At 53.7% G+C, this 24,536-nt stretch overlaps 1 protein-coding gene across 2 annotated transcripts; it reads right to left on the bottom strand.

Annotated features, from left to right (window-relative positions):
- Window positions 1-2,217: 2,217 nt before the first annotated feature.
- On the bottom strand, window positions 2,218-24,192 carry ACE (angiotensin I converting enzyme). 2 transcript variants are annotated; one of them, XM_084750224.1, is made up of 25 exons: window positions 23,864-24,192; window positions 23,054-23,221; window positions 22,275-22,368; window positions 21,371-21,514; window positions 20,125-20,316; window positions 19,741-19,838; window positions 19,265-19,437; window positions 18,512-18,735; window positions 17,870-18,014; window positions 17,517-17,615; window positions 17,213-17,335; window positions 16,555-16,766; window positions 15,772-15,908; window positions 14,758-14,916; window positions 14,420-14,507; window positions 12,099-12,242; window positions 11,738-11,929; window positions 9,444-9,541; window positions 9,100-9,272; window positions 6,320-6,543; window positions 5,870-6,014; window positions 5,339-5,437; window positions 3,365-3,487; window positions 2,870-3,057; window positions 2,218-2,680 (listed from the first exon to the last, which is right to left on the bottom strand). In XM_084750224.1, the coding sequence occupies exons 1-25, from the start codon at window positions 24,128-24,130 to the stop codon at window positions 2,448-2,450; spliced, it is 3,942 nt and encodes a 1,313-aa protein (XP_084606350.1). In that variant the 5' UTR covers window positions 24,131-24,192; the 3' UTR covers window positions 2,218-2,447. The 2 variants fall into 2 exon arrangements, with proteins under 2 accessions (XP_084606350.1, XP_084606351.1); XM_084750225.1 differs by lacking the exons at window positions 16,555-16,766; window positions 17,213-17,335; window positions 17,517-17,615; ... (7 more) ...; window positions 23,054-23,221; window positions 23,864-24,192 and adding an exon at window positions 16,041-16,494.
- Window positions 24,193-24,536: the final 344 nt, after the last annotated feature.

Below are 24,536 nucleotides of genomic sequence, written 5' to 3'. Positions count from 1 at the left end.
CTGTATCCCAGCAGAGGCAGGTGGATCTCTGTGAGTTCAAGGCCAGCCTGGTCTACAAAGTGAGTCTGGGACAGTCAAGGCTACACAGAGAAACCCTCTCTCAAAAAACCAAAACCAAACCAACCAACCAACCAAAAAAAACAACAACAACAAAAAAAAACCAAAAAACAAAAAACAAAAACAAAAAAAACCCTCCTGTCTCAAAAAACCAAATAAATAAAAAATAAAAAAGCGGAGGGCTGGTGGAATGACTCAGAGGCTTTGTTGCCAAGCCTAACACCCTCAGTTTAGTCCCCAGGTCTCACACAGCATAAGGAAAGAACCAACTCCTGTAAGTTGTCCTCTGGTCTTCAGAAGTACTGAAGTCCATGGAATCTACATGTGCACATGCCCTGCCCTCCACACAATACAAAAAAAAAAATGAGGTGTGGGGCTGGCAAGGGGCACAGTGGGCAAAAGCCTGAGCTCCATTCGTGGAACCATCCATGGCCCAGCGCACGTGCAAGTGCGCGCATGCGCGCACACACGCACACACAGTCCAATAGATACAGTGTCAAACACTGTAACCACTCGGTGAAATTCTCTGCTCTCAGTCTGAAGCTTGGTCCTTTGAGTGAAGGCTGGTGACCTCACGTTGCCCACAGCCCTGAAAGGCATTATGAAACTCTGTAGTTTATAAAAATAGGAAAAGAGGTTATGTGACAATGACCTTTGTCTGGCAAACAAATTGCAAAACGTAAGTTGGGAAAGGGGTGGGGATGGGGAACTTAAAAATCTGCGGTATACAACTTAGAACAATCTGGAGGGTGTGTTTATAAGTTTCATTGTCTTGCTGAATTGTAAACTTCCACCCTCTTGTAAACCCAAAATTCCTCCACTCCACATCCTGCACAGACACACACACAGACACTACACCAAACACACCACACATACACACACACACACACACACACCACATACAGACACATCACACACATACACATACAACACACACACAGACACAGCACACACATATACACACCACATACAGACTCACACACACACACACACACCACATACAGACACATCACACACATACACATACATCACACACATATACACACCACGTACAGACACCACATACAGACTCATACTGCACACACACACCACATACAGACACACACATACACAACACATACACATACCATGCTAGAACTGATCAATAAAAACCAGGCAAAGGATACTGAGGGCCAGAAACTGGGATAAAAACATCAGCAAAGCTTAGAGACAATTTGAGCCAAGGGTCTTAACAGGTGGGACCAGGCTAGAAGGCAAGACTGCCCCAGAAATCTGACCAATTTTCCATTTGGCCAAGAGCTAGGTTTGGTAATTAAATATTTGAAGAGCAAATGCATTTATGTTAAAGGGAGAAAAAGATAATATAAGTAGGTAGGATGGGGGCTGGGGGGAAGGCTGGGATGACACCAAAGCGTCAACAGTGTTCAAATTTCTTAATGTCGCTATCATGGGCTTTTATTCAGAATTTTCCAAATTTCCTATATAAACATGTAAATAAAAACTATTTTTAAAAAAAGTTCCTTAGACTGGCACCCACCCACGCCCCCAAGCCCAAGTAGGCCTTCCAAAGGATGGCTTAGGGTGAGAGCATTGTTCCGGGATGAGCAGGTGTCCTGTAGCATTGAGCCCACAGCGTGGCTTTCCCCTGGGCAGTGCCCATGTGGCTCCACTGGGGAGCCCAGACTGTCCACTCATGAGGTGGCAGCAGTCTGAGTGACTGTGGGCTCCTGCACGCTCCCTGAGTCAGTCCCTTCCAGGGCCCTCGCCCCGTAGCAGGGAAGGGAATCCAGGGCCTTCCTGAGACACCCACCCACCCAAAAGTCAACCTGGAACAGGGCGAACCCTCCATAGGGCATCCGCGAGCAAAGCAGGAGGCAGCCCACAGTGTGTGCTTCCTCTCTGCTTCCCGGAACCCTCCCCGGTGAGGCCACGGGTGGGTAAGGACCGTGTGCTGTGGCAGGACAGGGCCACCTCACCTGGGCTGCCAGGAAGCCTGGTGGAAAAGACAGTAGGGGGATGCTGGGGTGGGGGATGCAGAGCACTTGGAATTATTTGGGTTTCTGCTTGGAGAGAGACTAAGAGGCATCAGTAAAGGGGCCTGCGGGACTGTCAGGAGACAGATGGTCTTGTCCCTGCCTTCTTCCCACAAGGGACACAGACTCAGGTGTCGGGGAGGACCTTTAATTGTATTCACAGAAACTGGGTGGGGAATTCCACATTAGATGCTGGGTATCTAGAGAGTAGGGCCTGGGTTTGGGGGGGGTCAGAGAGTGGAGGGGGACAGGGCAGGAGGAGGAAGGCCCAGCTAGGGTGTGTTTGCACTTCACCCCATGTCCTCCATCCAGTTTCTTGTGGGACACCCCTCTGCTGGCCTTGCCATCAGGGTCACCTCAGGAGTGTCTGAGCTCCACCTCAGACCCAAACTGGGGCCCATGGTGGGGCCGGCGGAGGCTGTGGTGGTTGTGGATGCTGAAGAGCCGATGGGCGAGACCCAAGGTGGCCACCAGCAGGGCGACGCCCAGGAAGAGCAGCACCCACTGGCCCACACGGGCCTGCTGTGGCTCCAGGTACATGCCCAGGAAGTTGACGCGGTCAGACTCTGTGATGGTGCTTTCGGAGCGAGCTGGGCGAGGAAGGAAGCAAGGAGACAGGGCGGTGGGCAGGGCGACAGGTGGGCTGGGGCCTGGTGTTCTGGCATCCCTGTCCTTGCTCTGAGATCAGACTGGAGTCTGTCTGGACTGGGATTGGGGTTCAGCCCTGTGTGAACTCTGGGAGCTGGACCTGGGGCTACAGGTGGGGTAGGTGGTGGTACCGTTGTTTGGTGTCCAGTTGTACTGTGGCCAGCCCAGTGTCTCTCCGTGTCTCCTATTCTCAGTGACGAGCCATTCTGTTAGTGGCTTGAAGTAGTTCATCATGGCAGAGGCTGACATGTTAGGCTGGCCTGTGATCAGCTTCATTGCTTCTGGCCATGGCTTACTGTAGCCCAGCTTCATGGTGTCCCTGGGGGAAGCGCCAGAGAAAGGGAACTGAGTAGCAAGGACCCGGATGCTTTTGCCTAAGTTCTTTCTCCAGCCCCCCCTTTCCCGGCCTAAACATCTCTTTAGGTTTGGGAAGGCCTGAGTAGGGCTGAGGCAGGGGTTAGGGAGGGGTGGCCCTAGGGCCCAGGGGCTCCAGTGTCCTCCTGAAGGTGACATGTCAAGGATGGCACGGGTTCTTTCCGACTGTTCTCGATGCTTCCAGATTGGCCTCAGTTTCAAAGGGCTATCTGAGAGCCAAAGAGTCAAAAGAGGGGGTCAAGGGTGCTCACTCCAGTAGCTTTCCTGCTTTCTTGGATTGGTAGATGTCACACTTGTGCAGGGGACCCGTGTGCCCAGCTGCATGGCACAGCGCCTCGTGGAACTGGAACTGGATGATGAAGCTGATAAAGTACCTGGAGTAGAAGGAGGAAGTGACATGAGGTGTGGGCGAGATGCTTAGAGTAGAGAGAGGTAGAGCGGGCGTGGGTGGGTGGAGGGATTTGTTTGCACCAATGAGGCCCCTTCTGTGTCACAGGAGACACAGGATGCAGTCAGGATGACACTCTCGCCTTCGGTGTCATCTGAGCTCCTCCCAGATGCGCCTGTATGGGTGCTGCCCACCCAAGGGCTGCCTCCGTTCCTGGTTCCTGGCCCCCAAGGGGATCCAAAGAACAGGCACAGGAAAAGACTGATGAGAGAGAGAGAGAGCCTCTCAAAGCCTTTGCCAGGCTGTGCGCGCTTTCCATCCCGGGAACAGAGGCCAGGCATTTGATGGGTGGAACCTGTGCATCCGACAGGGCCTTCTGGGTAGGGAAGGCAATGGAAACAGTCTTATCTGAAACAGCAGGAATTTCCTGGTGGGAATCTGCCAGTTGAGGCCTAGGCAACCACACCAACTCTGGTTTTAAACAGTTTTTGAGTAGCGGAACAGGCTCCTTCCCTTTTGGACCCTGGGCACAAGCCACGTGCCGCTCGCTCCCCTGGCACGTCCTCAGTTCCCTGCTCAGGCTGCTGGCCGGGACGTGAGATATGGCTTCTAGAGAGCCAGCCTCCTTTTTTCACTCCTGCCTAGGTAATTGTGCTAAGCTGGGACACTAACTGTCACAGGGTTCATCTCACGGCAAGACTGAGTTCTGGGACCTCAGAAGGAGATCCAGTAGGTAGGTAGGTAGGTGGTGGTGGCCCCACTGGGGACCCCCTCCTCTAAAGTCCTCACTAGAGCACTAGCTAGGTCAAGCCAGCAAAGACTCTTCTTGCTCCTTGGGCCTCTGCAATCTTGGGGAGGGCCTGAGTGTTGTCTCTCTTCTCAAGTGCTAGACTCCGTCCGTTTTACCGTGTTCTGACTTTAGTCCTGGTGTCAGGGTGTGACTCACCTCAGCATCCAGAGATTACGAGAGGCAAGACCCGTAAGAAGGGAGGCCTTCTTTGTCCTCTGTGCTTTGGGTCCCCAGGTAGCTCGGGCACCAGGAACTCTGCTGTCCTGAGTCCTACCTAGTCACAACTTCTTAGGACGACTCTGGGTCCCCACACCCGTCCTTCCTCACCCCGAGTAAATACCACACAAGAGCGTGAGGAAGGAAAAGAGCTGCCTTGACCGCCTTGTGCTACGGCCTGATGACGCACAGGCCAGTGCACTGACGCAATGCACTTAAGAGAGTAACTCACAATGGAGGGACCACAGCCACCAGGTCCCCAGTGTGCTCTGTGTAGAGAGATGGCTAAGTTGTTAGCCCTTGTGACCACCTGATGTGCTGCGATCAAGGTGGAAAAACAGAGCACAGAACATGAGCTCTGCCCCCCACTCCGGCAGCTAACCACCTTGCCTCCTGTATACGCTGGGCCTCCCGCCCTGGGCTGCCCTGGCCATTTTAGATACAAATCAACACACCTTCCGGGCAGTTTGTTCAATTGTGGCAAAGGGCCCACAAAGGGACCTTGTCTCCAAACTATAGACTCAAGTCAGGGACATCAACATATCCCTGTTGATGGCAACTGCCCTATCAGTAGTGGGTGTGGTGGTTTATTTTCTAGGCTACAATAGGAGGATTGCTGTGAGTTTAAGGCCTGCCTGAACTACACAGTTTGCTCTGGGCTAGCCTGGGCTACATAGTAAAGCCTATTTCTAAGCAAAAATCTTACCCAGACCAGGCCCTGCAACCAGGAGCCAGTCTTCTGGGCGGGGGGGCTGGTGTAAGCACTCATGTTATGCAGGAAGTGTTTAAAGAAACGGTTTTGGTAGCGAGTGAGGGGACCCAGGCTCTTACCTGATGTATGGCACATTTGCAGGAACGTGAAACTTGGACCCTGGGTCAAAGTCACCTTGAGATCTGGGCACTGGAGGGCAAAGACCCTGATACTTCAGCCTGTCAAAGGGGGTGAATTTGGGGAGAACCTCGTTGAGAGAGGGTTGGCATTTTTCACCTGAAGAATGGCCCCTGCACCAAAATGTTCTTTCCTCCTGCATGCTGCGTTCCTGGGTAAAACCACCCCAAGGGACTCCTGTCATACACACACACACACACACATACACACACACACACACACGCACACGCGCACGCGCACACACACACACACACACACATGCAAGCACACACATGCACACACACACACATGCAAGCACACACATACACACATGCACACACACATGCAAGCGCACACATACACACATGCCCACATGCACACGCACACACACACACACACACACACTTCACTGGCTCATCTGCAGACACACAAGCACATGCAGAGGCTCTCAGAGATCCACTCCAATCCACACCCCAACCACGCCATTCCAGAACCTGAGGTTCCACCACTCCTGGTTGTAGTTCTCCTTGGTGATGCTTCCATCAAAGACCCTCCAGCGCCATTGGTCGATGAGGTAGCTGAAGGGGATGAAGGCGATCTTGTCCAGGGCCATCTTCATGAGAAAGTTGACGTCGTACTCTGCCAAGGGAAAGGGGGTGCAGGCTCAGGTCTATGCTGGCCCCTCGCTGGGGTGGGGGCCTAGCAGCTCAGGCCCAGTCAGGGGGGGGGAGGGGAGGCGCTGAAGGAATCTCCTCACCCCTCTTGGGATGCTCTGTATCATCCTGTTGGGGACTTTTCCCGTCCTAATGGCTTATCTCAGATCTTTGCCCGGGGGTGGGGGGACATGGGGAGGGTGTGGTCTACAGAATCTTCCTCTCTCCTCCCCCAAGCATGTTCCCCCTTCTGGGTCCCCAGCCTGCCCTCCAGGATCTCTGTTCTCTCACCGTAGCCACTGCCCTCACTACTCAGCAGGTTCAGACTGTGTAGATGCTTGGGGGTAGACACGGACAGAGCCAGGACATCCCCAATAGCCTCATGGAAGCCAGGGTTGGCACCCTCCCGGAAGGTCACAGGCAAGTCTTTGTACTGCATGAAATACTGGATGTGGCCCATTTCGTGGTGGGCAATCACCAAATCCTCCATGTTCACAGAGGTACACTGCTTGATCCTAGGGACAGGGGGAGGGGGAGAGCGTGTCAGAATGACAGAGACCATGGTGCATGCATCATATGAGACAGACCACCTCCCCATGCCTGCAAGGAGCATGGCATGATGGGAAGGAGAAATCAAGTAATCCTAAGAAAGAGGTAGCCTGGGGGCCAGAAGTCTCTAAAGGTCATTGCAGCCATCCCTCTGCCCCTAACTTTCCTGAGGACCTCCAACCCCCTACGTCTATTGCTTTCTGACCTGTTCTGCAGGCACAAAGAAATTCTGTACTTTGTAGACTGCATGCTCGGGGCTTTGCCATGTACTTTATCTTCCAGGATTGGGGCTTCCTGGGGACACAAGGGCTGGGTCATCCCGCATCTCGCTTAATCCAAACTAGTGAGTAAGTTCATTTGCTTATGGCCAGGGCCGATTGATGGCTGCAGTCTGTCCAGGCCAGAAGGCTCTGCCTCACTCTCTTTTACAAGCCAGCTTGTAAATGACAGAAACTTCTGCCTGGGTCCTAGCCAGAGTCACCCATATTTCTTTCTCATGAGGGTGGAGTCTGCCTACCTTCTCCTCTGACTCACCATCAAAAAGGATTCCCATAGGAATTCTTACCCCCTCCCCCACTGCGAAGGAATCGTCCCTGCTCTGCTTGTCAATCTACCTTAGAGCTCCAAGCCCTCAAGCCTTTCAGAGGCCCTAAGGCATGCGCACTCCCCCACCCTATTTGTTTCCTGGCTTTGTATCTTCTTTTATAGGGGCACTTTATGAGCTGGGAACGGTAGCTCTGCCCTGTCCCAGCCATAGTCTCCCCCGATGCCACCCCCCCCTTCCTTTGAATCTGGGTTGTCCTTGAGACTTTCTGTAGCAAGCAGAATGTGGCAGAAGTGTATACTATTGAAGATGCCTGTGATCCTAGCACTTGGGAGCCTAAGGCAGGAAGCTCGCAAGTTCGGTGTCAGCCTAAGTTATACAGTGAGACCCTGTGTACAGGAGGAGTGCCTGAGGTTGAGGTAGGAGAGACCCATAGCAGACAGGACTTTGTGGCGGTTTTAAATTTAGCCACCGAGAGAAACCTGGCTGCCTCTGCCAGCCTGAGACCGTCCATGATGTGAAGGACCCCAAGCCTGTGCCAAAAAGATGCCTGATCTACCCCCAGGCTGCTCCTGCCACCCTAACCAGGCTGCCTTGAACTTTCCACCCTCGGTACTACCTGTGGGGGAAAAACTGAGGAACTCAGGCAATAGCCAAAACTAGGTTCTGGTTGAGCCGGGTGTGGTGGCACTCATCTTTAATCCCAGCACTGGGGAGGCAGGGGCAGGCAGATGTCAGTGAGTTCAAGGCCAGCATAGTCTACAAAGTGAGTCTAGGACAGCCAAGTCTACACAGAGAAACCCAGTCTCAAAAAAAAAACAGGGAAAAAAACCAAACCAAACCAAAACAACCAACCAACCAACCAACCAAAACACTAGGTTCTGGACAAATGGCCCCAGATGAAGCTGGGGTAACTTCAGCGACAGAATGCTTCCTTAGCAGGCACAAAGCCCTAAGAGCCTACCCCTCCCCTCCCCCCCACCAATTAGTCTTTCTTTCCTTCCTTTCCTTTCTTCTTCCGTCCCTCCTCTTCCTCCTCCTCCTCCTCCTTCTTCTTCTTCTTTGGTCTTTTGAGACAGGGTTTCTCTGTGTAGCCTTGGCTGTTCTGGACTTGCTTTATAGACCAGGCTGGCCTCAAACTCACAGAGACCGCCTGCCTCTGCCTCCCCCAGTGCGGGGGATTACAGATGTGCGCCACTGCACCTGGCTAATTCCAGTTTAAGGGTTGGTTTATTTATGTGTGTGTACACCTGCTGCGGTGTGCCTGTGGCCATTGAAGGACAACATATTTTGAAAGTCCAGTTCTCTCCCTCCATTGGATGGATTTGGAGGATCAGGTTCAGGTCGTCAGACTTGGTGGCAAGCAACGTTATTCGCTGAGACATCTTGCCGGCCCAATACATTAAGTTTTAAAATTCTACCACTGAGATGTCTGTCCCTGTGGAATAAGGACACTTTCACGGTGCACTCCCTGAATTCTTCCGGCATGTAGAACCTTGAAGATCAACTAGCCGTTTTATGCCACTAGATTTTGGTACCATCTGTTAGACAGCTCTAGGTAACTCATCCCAACTGAATAAGGACAGTAGTGCCTTGTCTGTCAGCAGTAAGCATGGGTCTGTGTGAGGCACCCAAGCGCTAGTGTGCCTCCCTGTGTCACCATGGTGCACCTGCAGAAAGAGCCAGCAATATGTAAAGGATGCTGTGCAGCATACAGTGCTTAAACCAGGCCTGCAACCTTAAGCATTCAAACTGGCCACGGGCAGAGCTGGCCAGAACTTCCAGCTCTTATTTCTTAGGTGGAATTTCCCTACCTGGTTCTCATGCCTGGAACCAGACCCAACTCCTTTGCTCTCAGCCCTCACCTCCATCCCAAACTGCCCTGCCTGTTTTGTTCATTCCAGATATGGGGACAGCCATAGAGCCATACCCTTGTCTCTGGGCTCAGGATAAGAATCCCAGCTCCAACCAGACAGACCTGAAGTCCTTGCCATTGTAGAAGTCCCAGGCTGAGGCGTGACACACCACCTCCCTTCCATCGGTTGGCTTCTCCAACATTGACTTGTTCCAGAACTCACTGGACACAGGTAGCAGCCCCAGGGAGATAAAGAAATTGTCAGCTTCCTTAAATATCCTTCTGGGTGTCCATCCCTGCAAGGAGAGAGAGTTCTTTGCAAACTGGGATCTCTGATTGACAGTCTTGACAGGAGAGAGGTTGTGAGACAGCCACGCTGGAGGGGGAAGGGATCTGCCCTAACATCTGGGCTTGCCCTCCCTCGTTCCCTCAGGAGGTCCCAGGATGGCGGCATTGGCCTCACTGACCTGTTTTACCATGGCCTCTGTGGCATCTAAATTGGGGGCTGAAGGGAAGGGTGCCACCAAGTCATAGATGTTGGACCAGGTCTGCGCCCACATGTTCCCTGGAGGCAAGCGGGGAAGAAGATGGCAGAGAGGAAACACAACTTTTGTTTTGTTTTGTTTTGGTTTTGGTTTTTTGAGACAAGGTCACTCTGTGTTAGCCTTGGCTGTCCTGGACTCACTTTATAGACCAGGCTGGCCTCGAACTCACAGCTATCCGCCTGCCTCTGCCTCCCGAGTGCTGGGATTACAGGCATGCGCCACCACACCCGGCCCGAAGAAACACAACTTTTTAAGCTTAAAGAAATCCTGCAGAAGCTGGGCAGTGGTAATCCTGCCCCTCCCTGGTACTGTGAGCAGAGAGGTCTGGAGAAAGTTATGTAACAAGCAGGGCTCATAACTCCTAGGTTGCATGTAAATGCCGGCAGGTCACACTCTTGACCAGCCACCTTTACAGCGTCCTGCCTGTGTCCTCTGAAGTTGTATTAGGCAGGTCACCAGTTACTCTGAAAACAATCAAGCATCTCCTTTGGGAGAGGCTAATGCCCCAGAGGTCAGTGTCAGTTCGGAGCTCAGCTCTCCAAGCCTGGAGAGAAGGGGACGTTCAGAATGAGTGGAAGGGTCAAAACTCCATGTAGAGTCTTCCATAGCTGAGGTGGACTGTGCCAGAGGGAGTCAGAGTGGTGAAGAGGTGAGAAAGGAATGGGAGAGGTGTGTGTGTGTCTGTCTGTCTGTCTGTGTGTCTGTCTGTGTGTGTTGTGTGTGTCTGTGTGTGTGTCTGTGCATGTATATGTGTGTCTGTGTATGTGTCTGTGTGTGTGCATGTGTGTATATGTGTGTGTATATATGTGTCTGTGTGTATGTCTGTATGTGTCTGTGTGTATATATGTGTCTGTGTGTGTGTGCATGTGTGTGTCTGTGTGTGTGTGTTTATGTGTCTGTGTGTGTGTCTATGTGTGGGTCTGTATGTGTCTGTGTGTATATATGTGTCTGTGTGTGTATGCATGTGTGTGTCTGTATGTGTCTGTGTGTATATATGTGTCTGTGTGTGTGCGCACATAATGTGTGTGTGTCTCTCTCTTTCTATGTACCTAAAGGCTCTCTTCTCTGATCACTGGAGATGAAGCCCCAGCCTGATCCCTCACCACCTAGAGGATTCTGCTCCCCTCCTAGGCCCTGTGCTCTCGGTCACTCAGTGGATGTCTACTTAGATTGTCTTTGGACTACCCCAAAGAGGGATGGAGGGGGGGCTAGGGCCTTGGGGGGGAGGGTGCATCAGTGCTCCATCCCAGTAAGAATCAGACCCATGGTAGAACCACTTTCTGGGGGAGGGTCTCCCAAATGACCTCTAAATGTGCTCGGTCTGGCTTCACTATTTGTAGTAACACCAGGAAAGTGGTGGCACAGTGGGGACAGAAAACTGGTGGCCTCTATCATCCCTTCACTTCTTCCCAGCTCCTGCCCATCTTCCTCTCTCTCCTTCATGCATTCAAGGTTATTTTAATATTTAAAGCCCTGGAAAGCTCTTTGCTGTCACACCTTGAGCCAGACCTTGCACCCCATTCCTGCCTCTGCATCTGCCCAAACCTCACATCTTTTAAGGCTCATATGAAACTTCCTCAAGTCCCCACATCTAGACTCCTGGATCTTGCTGTCTCAAAGCATGATAGGTAATGTGGTCCTCCCTTTAAAAGACGGTGAAAGGCCGGGTGTGGTGGCACACGTCTTTAATCCCAGCACTCCAGAGGCAGAGGCAGGTGGATCGCCGGGAGTTTGAGGACAGCCTGGTCTACAAAGTGAGTCCAGAACAGCCAAGGCTACACAGAGAAACCCTGTCTTGAAAAACAAACAAAAACAAACAAACAAAAAAAAGATGGCGAAAGGCTTGTACAACATGATTCTGTGGCAAATGTGGCACCAGAAAAGCTGGAGAATGTGGCTCAGTGTTATAACAATTGCCTATCACATATAAGGCTCTGGGTTCAATCCTCAGCACAACAGATAGAGAGGGTGCGCAGACAGACAGACAATCATCAGCATCAGCATCAGCATCAGCATCAGCATCATAAGCATCAGCATCAGCATCATGATACTAAACATGACGGAGAAGTTCCCCAAACCCTATTCCACTCCTTGGCCATGCTCCTTTGGAATTTCAAGTTCTGTCACTATTCTGACCTGATCTCTGCCCTGTGGCCAGCACTATCCTGTCCCTTTATTGCCCATTGCCCACTTTAAAGCTGGACCAATGTCCTTACCTAGCAAGTGGGCAGGAATGGGACCATTCAAGTTGATGTACTGGGACCCATAGTGGCGGTGCAGGGAACGGCGCACATAGGCGTGCAAGTTCAGGTAGAGCGGCTGCAGCTCCTGGTACAGCTGTTCCAGGTCTTGCTCCAAGTTGTCCGTCTCGTATAAGGATCTCCATGAGTCCCCTCCATCAGTGTAGCCTGCATAGGAGGCACAGCCAAGCTTTCCCAATGGCTAGCATGCACCCAGGATGTCCCTGACACCTCTAGGGCCCTATCTGTTCCTAGCCTGAGGATCCCAGAGGACCTCTTTGAGGACTTGGAAGTGCTGGGGAGCAGCCAGGCAGTGGTATGGGCACTGGGCACTCACCATTGAGCTGGGCGATCTTGTTGGAGAATTCCACATACTTTGGGAAAAGGGGAAGGATGCCTCTCCCCACCTTGTCTCGCCAGCTCTTCCACACCCATAACAGTTCTTCGTAATTCCGAGATGTGGCCATCATATTTGTCAGATCTGGAAGAAAGGGGTCGAATGGTGTGAGCCTCCATCCTTGACTCCACTCTCATCTGCTTACAAAGAGTACTTAGTCATAGAGTTTCGGAACTGGAATGAAACTGGTGAGATCACTTAGAAATGACAGTAGAGGCAGTAAGGCTAGTGAGAGGGGAGACGGATTGGGTGCCAGTGACCGCTAGGAGCTCATAGGGTGCCCACCTGGGGCAACACGCTGCACGTACACAACCTCAGACACTTGCCCGGCTTTGGCAACTTTAAAAGAGATACACTTGTTCCTCTCTTACGAGCAGCTTAACAACATGCTTATGTATGCAAGCAGGAGGTGGCCAGGCTGGAGCAGAAACAAAAGGTTCTCTCATGAACTCCCCTCCCCTGGAAGAAATGGTTTGTGGCATTTCACAGGCCTGAGTTCACATGCTATCCATCCCATGGACCTGACTCTTTTCATATCTATAAATAAGGGTGTAAAATCCTAGCCCCCCCCCCCCCCCGAGACGTGGAAATGGAATGAAAGGACTCTGTCCTGAGCAGCGGCTGTGCCTTCGCATTTCTTTTGCCCCCCTGGAGACCCACAGCATCCTTCGCAAATTGTCACCAGGCTGAAATTAATAAGACAGTAGCTGTAAGGACTGGGCATGTGCAAGAGCTGAGACCCTGGGTTTATGTTCCATGAAAGTCACCCTGCATGAGAAAGCCCAGTAAGAATGCAAAGCTGACGTCTGCCTCTCAGGCCGGGGTGAGGGTCACACAAGATGGCAGGTGTCAATCAGTCCAGAAACCAATGTCTTCCTCTCCTGCCCTCCCCTCGGCCTAGACAGAGAAGGCCCGGAGCATTTGATGTGCCCCCAAACCCTCACTGTTGAACTTGAGCTCAGTCACAGAGAAGGAAAACTTAACTAGCTTCCTTTGAAAAAGACTTGCTTTTAGTGGTGCACGCCTTTAACCCCAGCACTTGGGAGGCAGATCGATGTGAGTTCATGGCCAGCCTGGTCTACAAAGCGAATCCAAGACAGTTAGGACTACACCGAGAAACTCTGTCTTGAAAAGTCAAAACAAAAACAAAACCAAACAGAATTCCCTGTCTGATTTCTGACGATGACAGTCACTGATCTTCTTAAGCTTTAAAAAATTTTTTAAAATTACCATACCTGTAACTAGACGGCCTAGTGCTAGGCTGTATGGTGGGGGTGTAAAATGCTACATGTTTAGAAATATATATCCAGACATGCACAATTCCCCAAGTGTGCTTACACACACACAACACAATGCACGCACGCATGCACACACACATGCATGAATGTACTCGCATAGAAGCACGTCCACAGTCCCGATCTCTCTTGGCTTACATACCCACATCCACTACCTATAGGCCAGACTCTGTCCTAGGACTGTTTCGTGCTCCTGTTTATTTTCCATTTCCCCTTCTGTTTGCCATTGTTCTGTTTTGGGAGCTGGGCTGGGGCCAGGAGGAAACTTCTGGTAAAGATTCCTCACAAAGAATGTTTATGAGTCTAGCTTACCAACCCTGGAAAGAGTTGGTTGAGAGAGAATCTGTGTGGGCATTGGTGGGGCCAAAGCGGACCTCTGCAAAGGGCACAGGCTGGAGAGAGAGTAGTAGTGGGCGAGAGGGGCGTGGGAGCCAGTTCATGGCTGTCCAGGGGAAAGGTGCAGCGGAGGGAGGGATGATGGGGGCCGGTATCAGCTAGGAAGGGGAGGCCAAGTTCTAGCTTGGTGCTTCTAGGGCTGTGGGGCTCTGGTGTGATTTGAGCTCTCTGGCCCCAGTTTCCTTTTTAGCAACATCCCAGAGAGGGAAAGGGTTTTAAAGAAGTCTGAGAAGGTAGAAACTTAAGACTAAAATGTCTGTGCCTCTCCTTTTGGGGGGTGTCTGAGCCTCTAAAACACACGCTTGAGTCTCTACTCCTCTCGGGGTCAAGCAGAAGGCAGAAGAGAGTCGAGGAGTTCCGGGAAGGTGGGGCAGGCTCTGAGGGAAACACTGATGAGGTTCCGGTTCCCAGTAAGGCCAAGCAGCCCCGCTGGTGGGAGTGAGGTCAGGAAACCCAGCTCCTCCTTCCCTTGACAGCATCCTCATTCCTACCAGCCTCCCCACGGCCGCCCCCCCCTTCTCCAGGGGTGCTCTCACCACCCCCTTCTCTTTCCTCCAGGGGTGCTCTCACCAGGCTCCAACTGCAGACAGGTGTCGTTCGTGTAGCAAACATTGGCTACACTGTATATGGTCTCCATTTCCAGCAGGATCTGGTTGTACTGCAAGGGGGAAGAGGAAGAGGGAAGGTGAAGAGTCCTCCCACCCCCATTTTGCTCTGGCCCCAGGTATCAGGTGTGGAACCCAAGGGAGCACGTGCCCCAAAGCGTCGCAGTCACGGGAAGTCAGGAGACACGCGGACACAGCCCATTTTAAGACTCGGAAAGTCGAGGAAGCAGCATAGAGCCAGACCCGCGGTTTGGTTCTCTCCCCCGGCCGTGTCCACTCCCGGTTCCCCACAGCCGCGCACACCTCTTCTAGCTCCGTGGGAGACAGCGCTGCCCGGTCCAAGTTCTGAACCTTCCTCAGGATCCGCTGGATGGTAGAGTTCTGGAAGTTGCTCACGTCGAACTTCTTGGCCCAGGTGCCATATTTCAGGGTGTGGTTGGCCACTTCCTTGTTTTTCTGCAGCTGAGGGCATAAGGGGGAGATGGTGGTGTCACAGGGTCAGGATATCTAGGAGGTTCCATAGAGGCGGAGTCGAGCACTGTGGCTTCACTAAGCTGGCACCTTTGCCCACACAAATACCCTTCACTGCAACCTGGACCATCTGCTAATATACCGGGTGCAGCGTGGGTTTGACAGACACTTGAAGTCTAGCAAGAGATATCCTGACAGAGTGGGAAAGGGAGCCTAGCATGCCTGAAGTGTCGTTAGGAAGAAGGCAGTGTGCTATTAGATACCGCCCTCCCCCTGCCACCGCGCCCCCCGCCCTGGGTGTTCAGGGGTTGCATCTTTGAAACGAGAAGAGTGTCGCTGATCGTGTGGAACTGCCCAGGGATGTGTGCAGGAAGAGAAGCTGAGGTACCAAGGACCCATGGTGAGCACACAGTGGGTCTTCAAGCAGCGTTAGCACCCTATGACTAGAGCATAGGGCCAGGCTTGGCTTCCTGTGGCATAATGTATATACTCTCCCACAAAGGAAGGGCCAAGGTACAGGGGAACGGCCCCTCAGTGCTGACAAACAGGCCATCAGTCTCTCAAAGAGGGACACTGATGTCACTTATGTACAACGGGTCGCAGTCTCTGAGAAAGATAACCAGAGAACAGTAACAGACTAGAGAGGGTTGCTCAGGCTTGGAGTCCAAGCCCACTAAATCTGATATGGAGGATTGTTTTAAATCCTCTATTCAGATTTTTCGCTAATTTTGGCAGCTTGGTGCTGTGTGTGTGTGTGTGTGTGTGTGTGTGTGTGTGTGTGTGTCACGAATGTGGTTGTGTTTGCGTACATGCTACATGTTGGAGTTGGTGGAAGCGGGTTCCTACCAGGATCTTGCTGCCCTCTTTGGTAATGTTGGTGTTATAATGCCAATTGGCCTCCGCGTACTCATTCCACAACACCTGGGCTGTCCGGTCATACTCCTCCACGAGCCTGTGAGCCTCGGCTTCGTCGGTCACTAGGTCTGTAGGAGGCGAGAAGGAAAATAGACAGGCCTCAACTTCTTTACCATAAGGTGTGGTTTCACTGAAGTCCCCTCCTGCTGTCCCCTGGCTTCTAGCCCCATCATGGCCCTGCTCCCTTCCAGGGGTCCCACTTGGGTTCTGGGTGGTCTGGCTGGTTATTGCTTGGCGAGTTGTCGTCTGGCTTCTGGTTGTTGCCTGGTTTGATAGCCCCTGGTTGGCGGTCACGTGCTCAGTGGCCACCTGACTGAGGACCAGCAAGGGGTGCCCACAGCAGAGCAGCAAAAAGAGGAAGCTGGGCAGTCCTGGAGTAGCCCAACCTTGGCCCATGGCCGCGGGAGAGCAGAGCCCTGTGGCACTCACCACTGGCCAATAAGAGCTGAGTCTGCAGTGTGACCTCATAGAGCAATGTGCTAGCCAGACTGACCCCAGGGGCCCTCAGTCTTGGGCACACCGGCTCTAGGATGCTGAGAGAAAGACATACCCATCCTTGCTCTAGAGCCCGGATGATGAGCCCAGGGATGGCTCGGCACCACAGCAAAGGACACCGAGGCTCAGCTGGAAGGGACTGACCAGGAACCCGAGGCCCTGGGCCCAGAGGCTAGAGGCCAGGACTTCTCTTGCTCCTAGCCTCACTCAGAGCTTTACCAATGCCGTCGGGATAGTTGTCAGGTAATGGTGGGCGCCACTGGTACTCTGGCCAGCCTAGGACTTCACCATTCCGTTGATTCTGCTCCTGCAGCCACTGGCTGACCGGTTGGAAGTAATCCAGCAGCGCCTGGGCATCCAGGTTGTCTGAGCCCACCATGTCCTTCAGCACTTCCTGCCAGGGCCTGGAGGAGCCAGCCTGCAGCACCTGCCTGCCACGCAGAGTGAGCACTATGGGTACAGGGAACGTTAGGCTGGGGTCCACAACAACACCACTGCCCATCTATCCCTCGTTAGTAAAAGAACTCCATGGTTGGGGGGGGCGGTGTCTCTGTGAGAGTGGTAGGGGATATTTTCCTGGCCCATGGCAGCTGAAGGCCTGATCAATAAATATTTGATATGAAAGAGAGAAAGGGGAAAGAGGAATAGAGAGAGTGAAGCACGGAAGGAGGGAGGGAGGGAGGGATGATGGAAGGGAGGGAGGGAGGGAGGGAGGGAGGGAGGGAAAGAGTATGCCGGAGTAGAGGACAGAGAGGAGTTATTCCCACAACAGCCTGGCTTTGTGGTGTTCCCATCAGAGCAGTCAGCTACCTATAGAAACGCCCTTAGCCAGCCTGGTCCCTCAGCCCCTCACTTGTCCTCCCGTCCTGCCACATACCGGAGCTTGTCCCCCGCCTGGGTGGACTGGTAGATGTCACATTGGTGTAGTGGGCCCTGGTGGCCTGCCTCCTTGCACAGTGCTTGATGGAACTGGAACTGCAGAACGAAGCTCACAAAATACCTGCAAGGACGGGGCAGGCGCTAGGCGGGACGCAGAGAGCTAGACAGAAGTCGCTAGGCTCTATCCAGGGTTCTGCAGGGGACAGCAGGACTAAGTGCTGTCTTGTAGCCCAGGAGACAAGACCATTCTAACTCCCAACCCTTGAGATGACAGAGCTGGGAGGGGCACCAAGCACCGATACCTTATATATGGTGTCATGTTTGGGACATGAAACTTGGCTCCGGCGTCAAAATGTGTTTCATTCCGGACGACTGGAGAGCAGATCCCTTGATACTTAGTTCTAGAAGAGCATGTTTAAAATCTTAAGGCCCCAGGGTTGCACAGGGTGCCTAAGAGTTGCAGAAAAGATACTGCTTCCACGCCTAGCCTAGCCCTTCCCCCAGCAGCCCTTCCCCAGCCTGGAAAATGGAGGAAGCTTCCTGGAGGTGAGGTCTCAGCAGGCAGGAAGGGAGGGCTGAGGGGGAAAAAAGGGGACAAGACTGGTAGAGGCAGGAGGTCACCCCTGGGTTAGGATTTTTCTATCCCTCTTCTCACCGAAGATACCACCAATCAAAGTTGTAGCGAGAGGGGGGAGTACGTCCACTGAAGGCCCCCCAGCGCCACTGGTCCACCAGGTAGCCAAAGGGCAGGAAGGCAATTTTCTCTAGGGCCATCTTTAGCAAGTAATTGATATCGCTTTCTGTCCAGAAACAGGAAGAAAGAAAAGGGGAAGGAAGGAATCCAGCTAGGGCAGAGTGTGCCGTGTGTGTGTGGGGGGGGGGGGGGTTGCGTGGATCTGGGAGGGTGGATGGGGTGGGGTGGAGGGATCTGGTGAGAGGCAGGGCTGGGCAGGTAGACAAGGTGAACCCCAAGTCCTTAGTCCTCCTCAGACAAGGATTCTGGGTGAGTGCTAAGCTCAAGGTGGGTGTATGTGGAGCCTCAAGTTAAAAATAAGGACAGAGCTTGCGCACGCCTCTAATCCCAGCCCTCAGGGAGGCAGAGGCAGGTAGATCTCTGTGAGTTCAAGGCCGGCCTGGTCTACAAAGTGAGTCGGGACAGCCAGGGCTACACAGGGAACCCTGTCTCGGCGGGGGCTGGGGGAGAACGGGATGGAGTGGGGAACAGTGGGGATGTGCTCTAACGGGAGATCTGAATGAACCAGGCTGGATCCTTTTCCCACCCCGCCCTCATACGTACCTCTGTCATTGTCGACATGGTCCAGCAGGCCGATTTTGTGCAGATGTGCAGGGGTGGAGACAGAGAGCGCAAGCACATCTCCAATGGCCTCATGGAAGCCAGGGTTGGCACCACTACGCAGAGAGATGTGCAGGTCCTTGTACTGCAGGTAGTATTGCACGTGGCCCATCTCGTGGTGCACTGTGGACAGCTGTTCCATCGTGACCTGTGTGCACTGCTTGATCCTGGAACGCGAAGATGATGGGGATGCGGGTGAAGCTGAGGGCAGGGGCCAGAGCACTGGGGGGGCTGACACTAGAGGAACGCAGGGCCAAGGAGGACTCTGTCCTGGGGTGAGAAGTGTTTAAAAGCTAGCAACCCAAGTTGGGTGCGCTGGAGCATGCCTGTAATCCCAGCACTCAGGGAGGCGGAGTACTCTGGGAGGCAGCTGAGTTTGAGGCCAGCCTGGTCTACAAAGTGAGTCCAGGACAGCCGAGGCTACAGAGAGAAACCCTGTCTTGAAGCTCCTCCCTGCAAAAAAGCTAGCCACCCTGTGGCCCTATACTGGCCCACCACTGCTAAGGCACCCCCCCCATCCCAAAACATCCATCTGATTGTTCCTCAAATCTTCAGGGGTGCTGAGTTCATGGGACGGCATTCTATACAGCCCTGAAATCGACCAGCCGCCCCCCCCCCCACCAATACAGAGGCAGGTCTGTGTCTCAGCTGCCTCCACTTCGGTGCCCCAGGACTTTCTTCTTGCCAGGTCTAGACCTGAAGTCCTTCCTGTTGTTGAAGTCCCAGGCGGAGGCATGGCACACCACCTCCCGACCGTCCGTTGGCTTCTCCAGCATAGACTCTGCCCAGAACTCAGGAGGCATGGGTAAGAGCCCCAGCGACGTGAAGAATTCTTCCGCTACCCGGAACATGTGTGTGGCATTCCAGCCCTGGCCAGAGGGTAGGGAAAGAGGTCAGGAGCCAGCCTTGTGGAGTCCCTTTGATTGCCTTGAGGGCAGGACTGGTCATTTCCACCCAGGACAGCCTCCGGTCCAGGAGAAGGTATCTAAGGCTCACTTCCCAAAGGTAAGGGCACTCCTGACCATAGCAGATCACTCTGCCTCCATGGACAGAGACCCTAGGACTGTTGACTGCTCCAGGAATGGGGAGAGGCCCCATGCCTATCACATGGCCTTGCCTGTCCCTGACCCCATCTCATGGCCCTTACTTGGGGCCTGACTCCAATAGCTTACCTTCTGCACCATTGTATTGGTGACATCGAGGTTGGGTTTGTCTGGGAAAGGCACCACCATGTCATAGATGTTTTCCCAGCTCTGGGCCCACATGTTACCTATATGGAAGAAGCCAGTGGGGCAGCTTGGTCTCCTGCCCAGCCATGCTTGTTTCCCATATGTGCTATTCTGGGTGGGTGCCAGCGCCACCCCGAGCCTCAGTGTCCCCCTCTATAAAGCAGTGCTCCAGGACAGTAGGAACCTGAACCACATGGCTTCCGCATAAGGAAGCAAATGTTATGGCATTCCACATGTTTGAGGCACCATGAGGATGACCCATCTTCTCCTCTGCTAGGCAGCATCCTGCAGCCAAGCTCCTCTGGGCAGCAGGGAACAGGTCCTTACCCAGCAGATGAGCAGGGATGGGCCCCCTGAGGTTGATGTATTTGTCCCCATAGCGTCGATGCAGTGCGCGGCGGACATAGGCGTGGAGGTTCAGGTAGAGGGGTTCCAGTTGGTGGTAGAGGTGCTCCAGGGTCTCCTCAAAGTTGGGGGAATCATACCAGGAACGCCAGTAGGCTCCCGTGTCCGGGTAGCCTAAGACAGTGGGAGAGTGCAGGTCAAGTCCAAGGCTTTGCCTCCTCCTAGTCTCTTTTTCTTTTTCTTTTTCTTTCTTTCTTTCTTTTTTTTTTTTTGGTTTTTCAAGACAGGGTTTCTCTGTGTTAGCCTTGGCTGTCCTAGACTCACTTTGTAGACTAGGCTGGCCTTGAACTCACAGCGATCCGCCCGCCTCTGCCTCCCGAGTGCTGGGATTAAAGGCATGCGCCACCACGCCCGGCTCCCACCTCCTAGTTTCAACTCTCCCTTCTTCCTGACTCCAAGAACAGGGGTTGAGATTGTTACTCAAATTGGCCTTGAACTCTGAGACCCTCCTGCCTCAGTTTCTTGAGTTCTGGGATTACAAATGTGTGTCACAAATGTGTGTCACACCCTCCTTTCCTCCCCATCTTGGGTTTTTTTTTTTTTTTTTTTGGTTTGGTTTGGTTTTGGTTTCTGTTTTGTTTTGTTTTTGAGACAGGGTTTCTCTGTGTAGCCCTGGCTGTCCTGGATTCTCTTTGTAGACCAGGCTGGCCTCAAACTCACAGAGATCTGCCTGCCTCTGCCCGCCCCCCCCCCCAGAGTGCCGAGATTAAAGGCATGAGCTACCACTGCCTGTTTTTCTGTTTGGTTTTGCCAAGGTCTCACTTTGTAGCGCAGGCTGCCTTCAAATTTTCTATCCTCCTACCTCAGCCTTTCAAATACGGGGATCACAGGCACAGATCATCATATCAAAGTCTACTCTAAGCTCCAGTAAAAAGAGGTCCCAGAGTACAAAGAGGCAGTGAGTTTTAGGGCCGGGAGCAGGGCCATACGTGGTACCAGGAACAGCAGTAAGAGGGACTGGACAGCAAGGCCCACACTGGCTGCAGGTTTCATGACAGTCCCACTAGCTATGAGACTTTGGGTGGGCCCTGGAACCCTCAGACTGCCTGTTTTGACTTGAGGCTCATTGGTGGTGGTGGTGGTGGTGGTGGTGGGGAAACAGCAAGACCAGAATGCCCCGTAAGTTGGGAAAGGCTGTCCGTGGAGAGAGAGAACGATGCAGGCTCACCGTCTTGTCTGTAGGCTTCGTTGCTGAGGGCGGAAACTTCTTGATAGAGAGGTTTCAGTGCAGGGCCCACAGCGTCGTGCCAGCCCTCCCAGGCAAACAGAAGCTTGGCGTAGCTTCGTGAGGAAGCCAGGATGTTGGTGAGATCTGAGAGGGGCGAGCAGGGCCAGTTAGGAAACGCCTACGTGCTAGCCTCTAACAGCTTACACACTGGGCTTCGCTGCTCCCACCGGCTTCTGCATCCCAGCACCTCCAGACCAAGGGAAGCTTCTGGGCTTGGTTGGATGAGGCTATACAGTAAAGCACAGGCAAGGACCCTGCGCCCAGGAAAATGTCTAAGGTGGTTGACACAGAAAGGACATTTAGAGGTTAGAACAGACAGATCCTTTGAGGCTCATTGCACAGAATGGCTGACCTTGTGGTGAAGCCCCCAAAGGGACCCAAGGCTTGTGGGAGGCTTTTGGAGAAGATGAGAAGACTTCTAGGCTGGAAGGCTTAGTGGCGGAGGGGTGGGGCTTCGCCTCTTTTAAACAGTTTATCATGCTATGGTGAGCCCCCCCCAACCATAAAATTGCTGTTGCTACTTCACAGCTGTAATTTTGCTACTGTTATTAATCATAACGCAAATATCTGTGTTGGATAAGTCTTAGGTGAGCCCTGCGAAAGAGTCCGTTTGACACCGGGGGCTGCAACCCACAGGTGGAAAAACACTGGACTAGAGGGTCCCTGAAGTGAGTTTGGCAGGAAGAGCAGGGGTGTGGGTCAGATGTGTGGGTACATCTGCACATTCCAACCCCAATGCGGGGGTGGGGGTGGGGGGAAACGGACCAGTGCCTTTGACTTACTGACAAACACGCCATCCTGCAGATGACGCAGAAGGACTAGGAAACCCCAGCAGAGACCGTACCTGGGTCCAGGGACCAGCAGGTGGCAGTCTTGTTGGGGAAGCAGACCTTGCCAGTGGAGTAGATTCGGCTCATGTTGTTTAGCAGAGAGTTGTACTGCCAAGTTAGAGTGGAAGAAACATTAGTGACCAAACATTAGCCCCAGGAGCTGATCTGCCTACCCCACACCCCTTGGCTGGGAGGAAAAAGTGGCCTGGAGAGGCTACGTGACTCAGACAAGATCACTCAGCTTTCCCAGGTGCCACTGTACAGATAGATGCCCCTTCCAGCCCAGGCAGCCTTTGCAGGTAGCACTGAGCACAGAGACCTGAGACAAACAGGAGCTTAGCACTGAGGGCGGAAACCCTGCTATTGTCCGGCCCCGTGATGCTGTCAGTCTCTCCAGCGACTCTAATGAAGCTCAGAAACCAAGTCTGCCTAGAGAGAAATGTATTCTTGACCATGCACGTATGTACATGCACGTGCACACACATCTCTGTGTGTGTACCAGGCAGGGGGGGGGGGAGCGCATCCCTCTTCGGTTTGTTTGTTTGTTTGTGCATCCCTCTTTGCATGTGTAGTGCAGTTCTGCTAGTCTAGCGTCTGGTAACTCAGCTACATTCCAACTTCTACATTCGACTTTCTACTCTGTAATATAAAGTAACTTGTCCTAGCAGCCCTCTGTGTTCCCGATTCCTTACAGCCCAGGTCCGTACAAACTATAGGTCGCTCCCACTCTGCCCGGCTGCTCTCCCAAACACCACAATAGGCATGCGGGTTCTGCCTCCACCCTCAGGCGCACCTGCTGCTGCTGGGCCAGGGGCAGGTTGGCAGGTCCTAGGGTGCGAATTTCTCTCATGATCCTTCGCAGCTTCGGATCGGTAAAGTTCTCCCAGATGTGATTATACAGCTTCTTGGCCTTCGTGCCCCAGACCCTTGTAAACTCCTGGGTGACTAAGGCTGTTTCCTCCTGTGGTCACCAGGAGAGTGGAAAGAGTGGTCAACTCAGGCAGAGCCCACGTAGGAGAGAGGCTAGAGTGCTGAGAGCAGAGAAAAGCTACAGGCTTCCAGAACCCTTTGGTCCCGCGGAGATCCTGTCCTGAAGATGAGCTTGCTTGCGGGGAGCAGCACCCCTCCTCCTGCGCCCTCTGGGTGGGAACCGTGGGAATCTGGCTTAAGGGAGCAATGGAGGAGAAAATTGGGGCCGTAGGGGACAGTGAGTGGAGGGCCAGGAAAGGACACGCAACAGGAGGCCAGGCAGCTGCCAAAGGGCAAGGGGTCTGGAGACAAGCAGGGCACCCTGTATGTAGACTGCCACTGTCCCAGCCCTGGACACCGCTCGGAGAGGATTTGGCCTCGGACGAGCCAGCTTCATCCATTCCGTTCCTCTGTTGGCACGGATCACGTGCCTAACTGGAGCATCACAGCCTGTCAATTACGCAGAGCCAGTGGGAGGGTCCAGCCTGTGGCAGGGGTCCCACCAGGGACCTCACTGTTCAGGGCTGAGGCTGGGGGCTCCTGGTGCCTGCCCGGGCGACTGACCGCGGGCCTGCGATTGGCTGCTGTGCCCTGCCGCGCCCCGCCTCCCCCCCGCCCCCGCCTGGGCACCCACCTGGATCCGCGCATTCTCCTCCGTGATGTTGGTGTCATACGCCCAGCTGGCCTCCATGCCCTGGTACATCACCTGCTCCGCACTCGAGTTGTAGCTGTCAGCGAAGAGCTGCGCCCCCGCCTCGTCCTCCGAAAAGTTGCCCGGCTGCAATCCAGGGTCGAGCGCCGGGGCGGGCGACAGCGGCGGCGGCAGCAGCAGCAGTAGCAGCAGGGACAGCAGCAAGAGCGACAGTGGCCACCGCCTCCGCTGGCCGGACGCGGTCCCCATGGCGCTGTGCGCGCGGTGCGGCGCTGCCCCTTCTCCCGCGCTGCGACCGCCCTGCGGATTATAAAACCCAGCCACCGCCGCCTCCCGACACACCCCCACCTCCCCGCCCCTCCACGCTTCCTCTTCGGCACCAAAGTCCCAGGCAGCGCGGGCCCAGCTGAGGCAGCGGGGGAGAGGTTCCCAGCCTGCCCCGAGCAAAGGCCCAGGCCCTGAGGGGCCCTGGGCAGTCTGGGTGGAGGAATGGGGCCAGGTCGGGTTCTCTCAAAGGAAGTTATAAAAGGGTTCCTGCCCCCTGCAAACACACTGCTGAAGGCCAGCTGTGCCCTCTGGCTGCCACCACGAATTCTCAGGCCTTAGAGCTCAGTGGGTGTCTGACTCCCAGGCTTCCGGGCATAACCCTCCAAAC

This window comes from Acomys minous (assembly GCF_964271855.1).
Source record: "Acomys minous genome assembly, chromosome: 12".
Classification (NCBI taxonomy): domain Eukaryota; kingdom Metazoa; phylum Chordata; class Mammalia; order Rodentia; family Muridae; genus Acomys; species Acomys minous.
Note: the sequence above shows the minus strand (reverse complement) of the source record. Positions and strands in the feature narration are given on the sequence as shown.

Bases quoted from the DNA above. Each gene is read 5' to 3' on its own strand.
- ACE (XM_084750224.1), bottom strand. From the start codon at position 24,130: ATGGGGACCGCGTCCGGCCAGCGGAGGCGGTGGCCACTGTCGCTCTTG. The intron at 18,736-19,264 runs GTCTAGACCTGG...TTCGCGTTCCAG, and splicing joins AACAACAGGAAGGACTTCAG to GATCAAGCAGTGCACACAGG. The intron at 3,058-3,364 runs GTGAGCACCCTT...CGCTTCCCCCAG, and splicing joins AAAGCAGGAAAGCTACTGGA to GGACACCATGAAGCTGGGCT.